The 15,726-nt window shown below is 37.3% G+C and overlaps 2 protein-coding genes and 1 long non-coding RNA gene across 6 annotated transcripts in view; 1 reads left to right on the forward strand and 2 right to left on the reverse strand.

Moving 5' to 3' along the window:
• Window positions 1–1,419, reverse strand: part of WDR19 (WD repeat domain 19) — a 37,085-nt gene extending 35,666 nt beyond the window's left edge. The window contains exons 1-2 of the mRNA XM_053975300.1: window positions 1,326–1,419; window positions 1,176–1,241 (exon numbers count right to left, since the gene is read on the reverse strand). The gene's annotated coding sequence lies outside the window, so the exon portion shown is untranslated. The remainder of the gene's footprint in view (window positions 1–1,175; window positions 1,242–1,325) is intronic.
• A 1,230-nt stretch (window positions 1,420–2,649) lies between these two features.
• On the forward strand, window positions 2,650–8,671 carry LOC128806520 (uncharacterized). 2 transcript variants are annotated; one of them, XR_008436849.1, is made up of 4 exons: window positions 2,650–2,720; window positions 4,866–4,989; window positions 5,208–5,285; window positions 8,589–8,671. It is a non-coding gene; the product is annotated as an uncharacterized LOC128806520 (long non-coding RNA). The 2 variants fall into 2 exon arrangements; XR_008436848.1 differs by having other exon boundaries at window positions 5,211–5,285.
• Window positions 2,673–15,726, reverse strand: part of KLHL5 (kelch like family member 5) — a 49,833-nt gene continuing 36,779 nt past the window's right edge. For all 3 annotated transcript variants that reach the window (XM_053976144.1, XM_053976145.1, XM_053976143.1), the window contains 6 exons: window positions 13,013–13,199; window positions 11,887–12,111; window positions 11,407–11,569; window positions 8,664–8,876; window positions 6,238–6,409; window positions 2,673–4,188 (listed from right to left, as the gene is read on the reverse strand). In XM_053976144.1, coding sequence (XP_053832119.1) covers window positions 4,132–4,188; window positions 6,238–6,409; window positions 8,664–8,876; window positions 11,407–11,569; window positions 11,887–12,111; window positions 13,013–13,199 — 1,017 coding nt within the window. In that variant the 3' untranslated portion in view covers window positions 2,673–4,131. The remainder of the gene's footprint in view (window positions 4,189–6,237; window positions 6,410–8,663; window positions 8,877–11,406; window positions 11,570–11,886; window positions 12,112–13,012; window positions 13,200–15,726) is intronic.

Raw genomic sequence — 15,726 nt, forward strand, 5'->3', positions numbered from 1 at the left:
TTCTGGTAATACACCACTGATTCCACACAGCTTTCCTCACTTTGGAGAGTTTTCTGGAGAGAATGTGCATTTATCATACATTGTGCAAAACACTGCACAGAGAGCTGGGCCACGGATATTACCAAGCAAAAGAGACTGACACAGCCAGACCATATTATGAATGGCACCTAACCCAAACAGCAAGATGTGATGGTCAGTGAAATACAAGGGAGTCTGGTAAAGACAGGGAGAACTGCATCTCTTGGTTTGCTGCAAGTGACAACTACCACGAACTACAAAGACTGGATTTCTAGACTTCTTGGGGAACTAAGTGATTCTGGCTCATATTTACCAATGACACAGGGCTATGTAACAATCTGGAAATTTAAGTTATACTCTTGACTAGAGGTTTCAGCCTTAAAGACCATGGGAGTTTTGCCTTGACTAAGGAGTTTATCTTAATCAAAATTAATCAGATAGCTAGAAATAAAATAAAAAATTTCCATGATGACTAAGAACAGTTAAAGTGATATGAAGAGATGAGCAGTACACAAATGTAACTACATGAGGTATTAATGGTGCCCAATAAAAATGTATTTATTGAGCAAACCAATATGACGACCCAATGTCACACCATTTTTCCTTAGGGAGGTTCCCCCTGGCTCATATCCAGCCTGTTCCTATGGCTGACTGCCTTTTAAGAAGTTCAATATGTCTTCCAAGGTACACAAGTTTTAAAATTTAATCTGAAAAAAATCCAGTCTGTAAACTCCTATACCACTCTCTGATGTGAACCAAAGTGTGATAAGCTGGAAAAAAGAGAAGATTCACTTTATAAATATCATCTTGACATAAAGCAACAATGCCAAAGTGTACATTTATGCCACCAATGCAAACAGAAGCACTAAACCAAAGAAGTATCTTTCCTCAGCAAAGCCATGATAATAAATTGTTAGAAAATCAACAGTAGCAAGAATGCAGGGATATATTTTACACAACCTCATTATGATCCTTCTTAATGTGATAGGTCTTTTTTTACATTTTAATTACATAATTTGTCTTCTCTGCCAGGTATGTTCACCAGAGGTAGTATATCATCCTACACATTTCTCACATTGTTTAAGTATATCACCAGAATGGAAGCATTTTTAAAGAAAACAACAAAGAAAATAATTTAAACCTATCTCAGTACCTACCCTGGTAGGCTGATTTCATTTTTCTTCTGACCATGACGATCAAAAATTTTCACAGAATGATCACCTCTAAAAAAGATTAATATATAGAATAATTCCCTTTCTTTATCAGTAACTATGATGAACAAATGCAATAAATAGTTGCAGTCTTACCCTATCACCGCAAGAAAATTTCCTAAAGTTTTCTGCCAAGCAAACTGCACAGGAGAACCAGACCAAGCTTTTTCATACAGACTGAATACTTGCTGGGGAAAAAAAAAAAAAGGTAGGAAATTATACATCTTAAAATCGTAAGATATAAGAATACTACAACTGCCTAGCATGTTAGTAGCTGAGTACTGTAGAGGTAAAAAAACCCCACAAACAATCCAAACCCAACTTCTGTGTGATTCCAATGCACTGAAGTATAAAAATCCCACTTAAGTGTCCACCAAATGCCTGTGAGGTTTGCTCAAGTCTGCCACAGGTTCTTCTCCCTTCTTTTAGGTCAATGTAAACGGAGGCATTCTTCACACTGAATCTGCGTTCTGCTCACAAGAACAGCAAAAATACAACCACCACATGCCACACTAACAAACATCATCTGACAATGACGTTTGATTTTGAAATATAATTTAAGGAGGAGGGGCACCAATATGATTTGAGGGATGAAGCGCCTCTCCATCTATGAGGAAAGGCTGAGAGAACTGGGATTGCTCAGCCTCGAGAAGCGAAGGCTTTGGCGTGACCTAATTGTGGGCTTTCAGTACCTGAAGGAAACACAAGATAGACAGGGACTATTGTAAGGGCATGCAGCCACAGAACGAGGGAGAATGGCTTCAAACTGAGAGAGTAGTTTTAGACTAGTTACTAAGCGACATTTGCTGTGATGGTGGAGAGGCACTGGTACAGGTTTCCCGCAGGAGTTGTGGACATCTCATCCGTGGAAGCGTACAAGGCCAGGCAGGATGGAGCCCTGAGCAACCTGAGCTAGCGGAAGATGTCCTCGCCCATCGCAGAGGCGTAGCAACTAGATGACCTTTAAGCTTCCTTCTACCCGAAGTTTCTCCATGAGAAAGTAAACAAACACGGGAGTGCAGGCAAGCACACCAGGCCCCCCTGCGGCTTGCTGGCAGCCCTTCCCGCCGCGCCTCCCTCCCCTGCACAGGCCGCAAGCGCCACCGCCCGCTCGCTCCGCGGGGCGGGACCCGCGCCCACCGCCCGCCGCCGCCCGGGGCCGCGGCGCCCCGCTCCCGCCCAGACCCACCTTCATCGCGGCCGCCGCGGGCTGCCAGCGCCGGCACTGCGCATGCGCCGCCCGCCCACGGCGCCGCGGTTACCGCGGAGACGGAGCGGGCCGGCCCCGGCCCCGGCCCCGGCCCCCAGCGGGAGGAGCTCTGCGTGAGGCCGCAGCCCCAGAGCGGGGTGCGGGCACTTCCCAGAGGAAAAGGAGGGGTTTTAGATCGTAGGCACGCAGAACGCGTCTAAGCGAGGGAACAAAGGCACACACTCGCCAGCAAAGCCTCTTGAGATCAGCTGTATTCCAACTGCAAAGCTTCATCACAAAGTGTAACCGATTTCTTTTAAAACAATAAATAGTTCGCCGAGAGCGTTAAAACACACGTTTAAAATTACAAATGTACAAAGGACTTTGGGTATCGGGCACTTCAAATTTTTTTTAAAAAAAACAAACCCAAAACATTCAATGAGTTCACATTTTCCCGTTTTTCACGCGCGGTGCTGTTCGGAGAACATAAGGGACAAGGCACGTAAAAGCAAATACAAAAAGGCGTCTCCCGAGAACATTTAGACCGTTCAAAGCAATTCGGTTTAACAGCAAAGGACTCGACAAAGGCAAATTATAAAGTATCTGAAAAAATTAGGTAACTGTTAAATAATTTGATACAGTCCTGCGAGGCACACATCACAACCCTGTAAGATGCTGAACATGCTTAAATGGTGGCAGCTGAGCATCTGGCAGGATTGGGCCCTTTACATTTTTCAATAACCTTACAGGAAAGACAGACAATTTCTTCATCTTATAAAATTATACTTCTTATAGTAGTGCAAAGCCTCATTTAAAAATGTAATTAGTCTAGATGTAATGGAATGCTTCAAAAATTCCAAAGTGCAAATATTAAACTTAAATTGGTTAATTGTTAATCACACTTTAGAATTCTTCCAATAATGCATACAAACAGCAAAGTAAATACAAGAACCAAAGCAGAGAAAAAGGTATGATGTTCTGCATCTTGCATAACAACTTTGAAAATCCAAAAAGTACACTGGATGTCAAAAATATCTATCAGAAATTATTAAATAGTAGGTTTCTGTTAGCATAAGACAATATTTAAAATAAGGCTTTGGTTAAATAAAAAGTTTGCTAAACTAGGAATGATGATAAAAAGTGCAAAAGATTCACCAAATACACAACTTCATTTCCAAGGCAGGCATTACACCTGCCATCTACAATGGTTTGCATTGATTTGTTAGCCTGCCTTGTAGTTACTCAGATACCTATTTGTGTTTATTACAGGCAAATTAAATCAATGGGGTCCAATCCTATAACTTGTTTCATCCAGGGATAGACCCTATTATATCAAAGTATATCCATTTAGAGCATCATTGCTCTGCATTTAGGAAAATCAAGGCCCTGGAACCATAACATTTGATTATAATAGTGAGTTCACTCATTTTCTTAGCACTCCTAAACAGAAGTCCTCTATTGCCAACTGGCAGGTTGCAGCTGACTTTCTTACAAGCAGAATTCTTGTAACATATGCATAACAAAAGTTTTTAAGAAGTTCTTAAAAAGTGCTTAATATTGGTCCATAAGAACATCATGTCAGCTTCAGACCAAACACTTTTCTGTGGTAGATATCCTGCACCTGGTGTTTATTGGTGCACTCATAGCTTGCTTGAGGAAAAAGCAGTCCTCTGAGTCTACACAGGAGAATGTCACCTTCCCAGAGAAAATAATTCAGAGTTTTACAGTCACAACACATGCTCCAGCTCTCCCTAAGCACAGTGGTGCAACCTGCAAACAAACAAACAAACCATCTGTGAGATAAATGCAGTCAGCTTTAAGTAATTTTCCCCCCTAATTATATGGCTGCAGCAGAATGACAGTATCACCCATGCTCTGTTAACATGACATACAGATTCGTCCAAAATTGGATACAAACACAAAGAAAAGGTAAAGATATTTTATATAACAGAGTGAAGCACTCTGAAAACAATAGCAAGCCCTAAGGGCATCAAGAAATTCTTATTGATAATTTCAATTATTCAGTATTACAGGAAAAAGAAATCTTTGATTTAGTACAAACTGGATACCTGAGCTAGACAGTCAGACAATTGAGTAAAGGGTGGTAAAATAATGCATTTCTCAGAAACAGAAAATGCCTAAAATTATAGGGAGAACCTCTCCTTTTTACTTGATTATTTGATAAAATCCTGTTAAGAGTTCTTGAAATCAGAAAAATTTCACCAGTCTTTATTTGTTAATTGCAAACAGAATTGGCAAGACCCTTTTCTGCTGAGATTCTGCTGGACTTGAACAGAGGGCAACTCCCCTCTAACAATCCCCTTTGCTTCCCCTTTTAACCTTCGTAGTATTGCAATGTCTGTGAATAGCACACCAAGTGGTACAGAGACCATCCTGAAGACAAAAAAGGCTGTTTATGCCAACTCCCCTATTTCTTTTTTTCCCAGGAACAACAGACTTTTGTAGAGCTGTCTGTGGTTCTGACAACCTTCACCTGAGAAAATTCCACTGCCTTCTGAGTTGTGTTAAGATAAAGAGGTGGCAGACTGCTGACATAATGAGAGAAGGAAGGTACACAAATATTTCCTAATCCCTCTGGGAAGGGTTTGAAACTATCCTATATACTGGGATTGTGGCATTCAGTGAGATATAGAGGGTCAGGGCTAATGATACAAAGGTACACCTAGACATGTGAGATTCATTTAGATGCAATGGTGAGAAGCACAGTTTCTCTCCTCTGGTGAGAAACAGTTTCTGTCTTCTGATACACTCTTTTTTTTTTTCTTCAGCAGGACTAAGAATGCCATGGGTTATCATTACCAGTACCAGTGAATTCCCCAAGCTCTGATGATCCTCCTTGATGACTTGTAAGACCTTGCAGCAGTATGAAATGGAGGGAAATGGACAGCTGAGTTTTTTTTTTTTGTGTTCCAGGGATTTTTATAAACAGCAGTTTAGTTCTCTTTTTGAATTAAGGATTTGGGGCTATTACCAGAATAACATATTCAGGTGGTTCAGAATTCAGTTCCCTAAATACTGGTGGTGTCTGATGCTATTACAGATGAGCTTGGACATTCATCCTGGTCTGCAGCTGGACTCCAGGAGGGCCTTGGTGTCCCATAGAGTCTGTGCTGTATCTTGCAACCTTTTGTGGATGTAAATGCTTTAGGGTATTTCAAATGGCATTAAACACCAAAGGACAGTCAGCTCAGGATATCCTTGTGTGTGCTCTTCCCACAGAGAGACACATTCCTGGAGCTATATAAAAGTAACCAAGCTCTGAACTGACGGTAATGGTTTCTGAGCATGAACTGTAGAATTATTTTTATTTTAAAGCTGCAAAAAGAAAAATGGGTAAAGGCTTTCTGTACATAGCATACACTGTACATAGCATTCACCTCAGGAAGGGATTATTAATGAAAAAATGACCAAACCCTTGACAAAATAAATGTTGGGAGATATATTAGAGCTAAAACTAATCTACATTTATCAATTATCTTCAGAACAGGAAGTCATGTAAACAGAATCCTTTGTGACAGTTTGGGAAATGTGGCAATACATTTTATTAAAAGTAGCTGAAATTGTCAAATAAAATAGCTATACTCTTGCAAAAGAAAGGAGGGCAATTTATTGGAAATCAACAACTGTCTGTTCAAGAGAAGTCATCTCAAGATGGTACACAAAGGAAAAAAAGAGACTCACAGCAGACAAGTAAGAAACTGCTTTTTAGAGAAGAAATATTTGAATTCGCCTTGCAAAAGGAGGCACATTTAAAATAACAATATTAATAGTAGTGTATGATCTGATTAGAAGCTATACCTGTGTCCATTCATTTGTCTGGGGATCATAAGACTCCACGGTATTAAGGTATGTTTGACCATCATATCCTCCAACAGCGTACAACTTGTCACCAAGAAGACACACTCCCACTGCATCTCTGCTAATGCTCATAGAGGCCACAGCAGTCCACATATCTGTTTTGGGATCATACCTAAAAGATAATTTGTTATGCTCTAAAACTGTTACCAAAATTCAACAACAACAAAAAAATGTACTGGAATTGATGCTGTCAAGGTAGTAGAAAACAGGACAGTATAGATCTGGGTGTCAATTTCAAAGGACTTTCCCCCCTCAATTCCCCTCTCTTTGAAGATGTTTCTTTAGTCACCTGGTAACACAAGTCACTGCTAACCAGGTATCTACTTCATACTGCTTTCCAAATAGTCATACAGCCATATACACCTGCTCTTACTACATTTTGTATGTCTAAACATACCATGCAACAAACAGTTCTGCTGCTACACCACAGTAGAGCAAGTGCTTGCTTTAAGTATGGCAAAGCACAGGCTGGTAAAATTTGATTTGGTAATAAGATTACCATTATTAAGATTACCAATTTCAAAAAAATGGTTTGAGAAAATTATATGGGAAATGCAAAACTCTTAAGACAATTTACAACACTTTTGAAATCAGAAGTATCAGCACAGTAAAAGCAGATGGTTTAATGAAAAAAATTGTATGGTTCTACAACATTATCAACATTCTTTACAAGTCAAATTGAGAACTACATAGGAGACTCCATGCTATGCTTATGGCAAGGAATATATTTTAATCTGACTACGAGACAATCTTTTTTAAGATTGCAGATGCTTACAGCAGAACTAATGTGATTACAGAGCTCTGAAGGGCTCTAAAAACTGTACAAAGAAAATAATTATTTGGCTAAGATCATACTTGCTAAAAACAAGTTGAAAGACAGTAGTCTTAATTTTTTTGCATGAAGAGCATAGATACAAAGAGCTCTAACAATTTTATTTGCTGTCCTCTAGTCAAAGTATTACACAAATGCATGCAAGCATAACTGTAACATGAAAACACCACTTGAAGCACACATGCAAATAGAAGAGGGTGATTAGTAGGCTAAATGTAGAAATTACTTTTCAATTATCTTATAATTTATAAGCAGTTGTATTTATCTGGGAATAGGAACTTCCATTGCAAAATATAATTTAGAAGTTTAGTATGGTTATAAAAGCCCGATTTTTTAAATTAATATTTCTTAATTATTTATTTTTTAAAAGGAACTAGTTCCATGAATTTGATGGTCTTCCATTTAAAATCACTGAAAGAGCAAGGACAAAATTCATTAAAAGATGATTCCTATTTATTAAAGTCATGGCTTCTGTAACTTTGTTTCAGAAAATACAGATGTAGAAAAATACACAGACTTACTGTTTCTCTTGGGTTTCTGATTATCTGTATAGCCCTAAAAATCTGGTATTTGTTGTGAAGTAGCTTCCTATCTGCAAACCTTTCTGGGGTCTTTTCAGTGCAACTTCCACAGGTTAAGGGCTATGGGCCACACTGTATTTTCAGGTCTACGAGGACTCTGAAAGTTTGAAAATTACAGCTCTCTTGTGGTGGATTTTTGTGATGTGTTTTTTTTGTTGTTGTTGTTTTGGTTTGGTTTGTGGTTTTTTGTTTGGGGTTTTTGGGGGTTGAGGGTAGAATATATGTCCTGGCATGAATAAATTTAGTAAAATAAGAATATGGGCAATGAGGACTTACTGTAAGTGTTGGGAGGTAACAGGAAAGAAGAAAAGTTTTACAGCTGGTGGTGGGGGAGAAGGGAGAGAATTAAGGCATAGTTCAGAAATACCTGAAATGCCAGTGAAGATTTAATACAGTGAATTATGAAGTATTTACTATATTTTTAAGTTATTTTATGGATCACATGTGCTTCTGAAATTTGTGATACAGTCATTCATTAATCACTTTACAGAAAGATATACCAAACTAGGAATGACTGAATTACATGCCAGTTTTCCAGTGTCATTAGGGGGTACAAGAAAGAATTAAATATATAAAAATCCACAAAACCTGACTGTTAACTCGTTTGAAAGTTATTATATGAATAGATTCAGACTTCTTGTGTGAAAGAAGATCTGCTCAATTTTTTAAAGCATTCAATTCCACATTGTTTCAATTATCAAACATAATTCATTCAATGGGATTGTAAAGATAAATTGCATTAAGAAGAATTTGCTTTAAATAATCTGTCCTGGTAACATTTTAAATCATAGTATGCCTACACAGCATATTTTTATATGTAAGTTTCCTCTGTTCATGCTAAAAATAACACACCTGTTTTACTGGGTTTCTACTTACAGCTCTTTCCATAAATCACTCGATAGACTAGCACTGTTAGAATCCCATGGCAGGATATGTCTCCATCAGGAAATTACCTTTCTACGCAGTCTGACAGCCTGGATGTTAAGTTGGATGCTGGAGCATCGTGGCCACCTATTGCATACAAGAACCCATTCCAGGTAGTTACACCTACACCACCTCTTCTTTTTGACATCTGAGCACAGAGAGTCCATTTGTTTGTATGAGGATCAAAACATTCTACTGACTTAAGACAAGAACTTCCATCTCGACCACCAACTGCATAAAGCCTACAAAGTAAAACAAAAAAAAAAGAGAGAAGAAAATAAATGTTGTCTGAATAAGACAGTTTCTAGTGAAACATGAAGGATTCAAAATTTGTTAAAAAGGAAAGTTTAGGAGTATTCCAACTTTCAGTAGACTGCTCTGTTGTGAAAAGTCAGGCAAGAGTTTCCTCCAATCTTTTCCTATTGTAACAATCAATGCATACAACAATAATTTACAGAAAATGGGATATCTTACACAGCATTTATATTCCAACCTATGCCTATAGCTAACAATTTCAAAATCACATATGTGACTTGCAGGGTCAGTAGGACAAATTCAGTAGTGGATCTGTGCATGCACCATCTCTACCCTGCCTCATCTTAGGCATTTATGTGCTTTTCTGGACCTGGGTTTTAGTTCATGACTAACAGCACTACCTTAAATCCCTCACACCCACTAGGTGGCCCAATTAGCTTAGTCCTAATAAAAAGGTTTCTAGTATTTGGTACAAAGGATTTCAATTATTTGCAAGGGCTGACTGAAATGAATGAAAAAAAATTGGTTTAGGAGGACTCAATTACAAATGAACCTTTAAAATGAATCAAATAATCAAACTTCATAAAGAGCTTATGAACAGAATTTATGAGCAATCTAGGCATAGCAGCAGGCGTGCCCAGCACTATTATTTGGAAAAGTAGGAACACAGAAGCCACTCTAAAAAGAAAGCAATGCATCAGAAGTAAAGCCCAGTGAGAAATCATCTCAAATTATTTCAGAGCCTAAGAAGGGCTAGATAATCAAACAAACATTAGATGCTGTAGATAATGACAGTGTGAATTTACAGTGGTTACCATGAAGCACTATTCAAGATGTTCTCAGTTTGGGTAATACTAGTGCTTGTTTTTTTTTAATATACTGACCAAGGAACTTAAATACAAACATCTTGTAAATATGGTTGATCTAGTCCTTCTCAGTAACAATTTTAATAAGCTTTAAAAAAAAAAAAAATCCATGGAAGTTTCTTCGTTTAGTAATACAACTTGTTTAAGGTAAGGAATGTACTGAAGGTTTCTGTAAAACTCCGTTGTAGTTCCATGGAGTTCATGACTAAAACCAATCCTTTATGCAACATAACATTTATGAAGCTTCCAACTTTACCTTCCCTCAAAACATGGAGAGAGTTTTGATCATTTATGCAGTGATTTCACATTCTGGACACAGAGCAAGCCATATTAACTTCTCTATATGAAGGTTTTGATCCAATCACTGAAACCAACTGTTACCAAGTTACAGACAGACATTACAGGAAAGTGCAGAAGTTACTGCTCCTGCATCTGAAACGCTGCATGTGTCTTAAAAAGGTCAGCTGTAATGATTTTTTGTTGTTGCCTCCATTGACAGTTTAGGCAATGTTCTATAATAATAGGCAAATGTGAGGGTCTAATTCTGGTGCTTTTCATCACATCTGGGACCTGCTGCTGAATATATAGCAAGCTTAAGACCCAACTTAGGTATCTGAGACTGCAATTCCAAGGCAGCCAAGGCACTCTACTTGCTGGTTGTTCAAGTTCATCCCTCCTTCCTGTAGGCAGTGAGAATTTCCACTCAGACTTATTCCAGATCTTAGAGAACCCTTTGTAGGCGCCTTTCAGCAGTACTAATTTGCCAGTGATTAGGCTTCCAAAATAATTTTTTTTTTTTTTACCTGACAGCATTCAAGTAGCTCAAGGGAGATGCACAGATAGTACATAAGTAGGAAGTGAAAATGTGTGGACAAGAGTGTAAATATTCTGCCACAACCACAATACTACTCAGTAAAGCAGTAGCTTTTGTTTGCTGTGTTACCCTAGCAAAACATGGCTTGCTCCTCTCTCCACTCCCAAAGCAGGGGCACTTCTTTAGTACGAATTGCATCTCTGACTGCGTATGCGCATACCCATACTTAATTAAGGGTGAAGCAAGAGACTGAATTCGTTAATTTAGCTTGAATTGCTAACTTAGCTTGGTTAATCATTGATTAGCCTTAGTATATTTAGTGCTGATGCAGTAAGTGCATTCATAATCAGCTGCTCGAAATCTGCATTTCTGTAGCTTCAAAAAACCACACTGTTTGTGGATCTGTGATTGTTGAAGTATTGAATGCAACCAGACTTACAGCACTGAACTGCTTATAAACAGAAATTAGGCCCAGCTGCACCCAGCCCCTCTGATCTCTGGGGACCAGCTGGAATGCAAGGGGGATTATTTTCAGCCAAATTTCATACTGTAATGCAGCAGGTTCTTGGCACAAGAAAGATCTTGCCATACTGGAGCAAGTCCAGCTGATGGTCACTAGGATGATGAGGGCCCTAGTACACTTGACATACAGCTGAAATGCTGTGGAGAGGCTTGCTTGACCAGCACAGTATCTCTTCTGTGAATGAAGAAATTTGGCTCTTAATGCTACTAACTGGTATCTATAAAGAGAAATTATTAATAGTAATTTAAGATGGTCTTTTAATTACATTAAAATAATGAGATTTTAAATTTGAAAACAGAAACTCCTTCACATACTTTCCATTTAATATTGCTACACCAACAGTGCTCCTGGGAGTTGACATACTAGCTACGAAGTTCCACTGACGAGCCTGTGGATCCCATCTTTCTACTGTATTCAGATAGCTCCAGCCATCATGTCCTCCTACGGCATACATGGGACCTTCCAATACAGCTACTCCTAAAATACAGATATGGAAACAATTAAGAGGAATAAAGATCAGACAATTAAAAGGAATAAAGATCAGAATTTCTTAGTGACAGTCCAGTGTGCACCGCAAAACTGAAAAGAAAAAAAACCCCATTCCTTTTGGTAGCTGATGCTACCAAATACAATCTTCAATATAATCTGAAGGAGAAAGAACATTGACTAAGCAGTTGGCAACTAAACAAAATTTCCAGCCCCCTTTAAATTTATTTCTGAATGTTTTTTTGACCAGTCCTAAACCAGGTAACCTTTAAAAAATATGCAGTCAGCCTTTACAGAACTGTACATACCAAGACCGTGACGATGAGTGGACATTGGTGGCATTACACTCCAAGTTTTTGATCTAGGGTTGTAGCACTCCACAGTATTCAATGTTTTCAGTCCATCTCTGCCACCAACAACAAACAATTTATCATCTAGGACTGCAACTCCAAACTGTAATCTTCGTCCATTCATGTTTGCAACTGGAGTCCATGTGTTGGTACGAAGTTCGTATTTTTCAATGCTTGTAGCTCCTGAATGACAATATGTGCAAGTTATATATGGAAAAAGAAAAGTTCTGAAGCATTAGGATAGTTTTCATTTTAGCAATATGATGATTCCCACAAGACACCATGATATCCTGCAGCATATTCTTACGTCTGTGTAGACAAATAGTCTTTTTTGACTTCCTCAGCAATTACCTGCCCCATTACAAGGAACAACTTTCTTGGTGCTTTTTAAGACAAAAAACAGGCTTTGTAACTGCTTTGCAGAGCAAGCCTTTAGAAATAGAAATATTAGGAATATAAACCAACCATGTGGAATGCAATTATATATTGAAATCAACTGTTCTGTAATATTAGACAAAGAAGCTGATGGTATGTAACATGAACTACCAAGAAACAGCTTTAAAACAACAAATTAAACAAAACACTTTCCCTGATGTAACTTTTCTAACTTACCAGATCCCTTCTAATTACCATTAAAAAGTATGGAATTTTCTATGAAAAAAATAATCCAAGTAGTTGTAACAGAACTATTTAACAATTAGTCAAAATATTTTTGTTTTGGCTTATTTTTTAAGCATGTGTAGGTCACCTTTGTGGCCTTCCAGATCTTTTCCTCCTTTTCCAAATTACTGCCCCCTCAAGTAAATAAAGATTAGTTTGTATTCAATTGAACACTTCACTACTCAGTAATCAGCTATTCCTATGGTAATTTCAAATCAGAACTCTAGATTCCAGAATATTTACAGCAGTCTTAAAGATATATAGGCTTTTTAACCTAATAAACAGTATACACTTTAGATGTTTCATGTTCTGTACTGCCGAGTCTTTGAATTTTAGATTTAACAGTTTGTAAAAAAATCTACCAAACATTTCTTTTAAAAAGAACCAAAACAGCTCATCAGCTAAACGTTACATAAACCAATACCTTTTGTTGCATCCATTCCTCCAACTGCAAACAAAACGCCCACTGTAGATTTTCTAGGTTTGGTGCGAGGGCTTTGCAACATAGGTCGTCTCTCTGGCAACAGATGGTACTTCATTGCTTCCATAATGAGTTTTTGACATTCAATGTCATCCCTAAAGAGTGCGTTGTTCTCCATATCTGCCAAAAACTGTGAAAAAGAAAGCAAATCAAACAAGCTGTATTGCTATAAGCCACATGAAAAATAAGATAATACCAAGATAATATTTTATACAAACACTTTCACTACCTGATTTAAAATCTCTGTATTTTCAAAATGGTCATATAAAAAATTGACATCTATTTATGTCAAATAAATAGATAAATATTTAAAGAGGGAGGCCATCTGATCTTAATGGATTATTTAAGCTTCAAGGTCCAAAGGAAGGAAACATAATCTCCTCAAGTTCCACTGCTGTGCAGGAATGTTCAAGAAAATGGAAACAGGTTCTGGGTATGTAAGTAATTTCAGTCTTATGCTTTTATTCCCAAATCTACCCAATGCAGAGGTCTGTAAAAGCCCTTTCAGCACATGCTGAATATTTTAATATATATTCTGTTCCTCACCCTGAGAGTGACCAAGATCACCGTGTATCATTTAATAAAAGCCCTTGTTAAAATTTTTACATCAAGCTTCCAAGCAAATTTGGCAACTTTTAAATCTTAAATATGGATTAAATAAAATTCAACTAAAGACTACTAACAGGAATTTTTAAGTTCAAAGATACTGGAGTGGTTTATACTCCATATTTATCAAACTGCAGGAAAAAAAATATTAGGTTGAGAGTCACATTCTAATTATGAGAAGTCTGGAAACTGACATTTTTCTGAGCTGCACATGAATTACAGAGAAAAAATAAATTAAGTGCTCCACTGGGATTTGGACGTTTGTCAGAAAAAGAGAGAGAAAAAGGCAGATGCCTCTGAAAAGCCAAAATCCAAACACTTTGTGAATATTAGACATGCAAGTCCACAAACCAGAATGAGATGTCTTTATTGAGCTGTTGACAGCCAACCACTAATGGGTACAAAACTGCTGTGACATCAGTCACCAGAAGCACTAAAGGGACTTGCTGAGAAACAGATGTGCACAATATGGTTATATATAATAAGGCTGCCTTAGGGCTGCAAAGTGGCAAATATGATAACCATGTTTCCAGAAGGGCTACAAGTAAGTACAGATGGCTAAACCTGAACACCTCAGTATCAGGCAAAATAACACAAAATATGACAGAAAACATAACTAACCATCACAGAGAGAATAAAAAACCTTTTCAAAGCCCTTCATCAGTGATTTTCAGAAAACTGAGATTTCTGCAGCATTTCTCAAAGTGGTTGAAGTTCTCACTATTTAAAATAGCAAATGAAGTGTTTTCATGTAAATTAGTAGAGGGAACTTAATCTCATTCTTTACTTTCATACCTTCCATTGTTTCTTCTTTTGACCCAAAGGATCGCTTGTATCACTTCACAGGGACACTGTGATTATAAAATAATAAACTAAAAGCTGCCTTTTAATTGCCAGTGTGCAACGCTATAAAATTGCATATGGTTAAAAAATATATAAAACAAAATCAATTAATTCCTATTGTCCCAAATCAGACACTCTGAGAGCTGCATGCATGAAAAGTAAGGCTTGTACACAACATGACCAATTCAGACTTTCAATATATTTTTCTGATGGACAAGCAGCATATAGTCTTTAAAGCAACACTATGTGTGAATGTGAGTTCTGCAAAAAGATGCAATCTACATTTCCTACAGTTTCTAACCCACTCAACCTATAAAGAATTTCTCACAGTACAGAGTCACAGTCTCTGAAAGCAACTTTATTTCATTTAAAAAGAAATGCAGTCTAGGCTGCAGGCTCTTTAAACTAAAACTACTATAATTATTCCTCACTCAAAGAACTTAGAATGGGCTTACTAAAAGTACATTTTTTCCAAGTTTTATTATTTACATAGGTCCTTGTACTGAAAGCATTTGTAACAGCATTTACAAATGACATGTGAGCATGAAATAGTAACTGCAAATCTGATAAGGAAAAAGGTAGTGCAGACACTCTAGTATTAAGAATTTCTGTCTAATAGGAATCTTAGCCATATTGTAATTCAGAAATTTCTAAATCATCTTTTTCATTATTTATCAGAGATGTAATATTTGCCACCTTACAGCTTAAGAGGCTGACAAATATTCATCTTTAGGAAAAAGAAATGTACAAATATTTAGGATACTACTTGCACTAACCAGAGATGTCTACAAAGAGATGCATAAAACTAACCAATAAAACTAACAATTACTTGCACTTTTTTTTGCTTCCAGTGCTACAGTTTCACAGTATTTCCTGAAGATTTTTTTAAAGTGTATCTGCATCTCTGCTTGCAATGGTTTTGGTTTCAGCAAGTTGTTCAATTTTCTAATTTAATTTCTTTCCAATACCTTTAACTCATCAACCATAAAACGAAAAAGCTTTTAATTTTATTTGCTGTCAGATAGCCTAATGTCACATAATCATGAAGAAAAACATGATTCTGAAAACATTAAGACTGTTTTGAGCACTTCAAATAAGTTTAATCATCTACTAAATGTTTCCATATTAAAATCAAAGCTCTAACACTTTAATTCGTTAAAGAAAGTAATAAATAAAAAGGTTTTCTTCTAAAACAAGAAAAATCTTAT

The sequence above is a fragment of the Vidua macroura genome, chromosome 4 (assembly GCF_024509145.1).
Source record: "Vidua macroura isolate BioBank_ID:100142 chromosome 4, ASM2450914v1, whole genome shotgun sequence".
NCBI classification, from domain to species: Eukaryota; Metazoa; Chordata; class Aves; order Passeriformes; family Viduidae; genus Vidua; species Vidua macroura.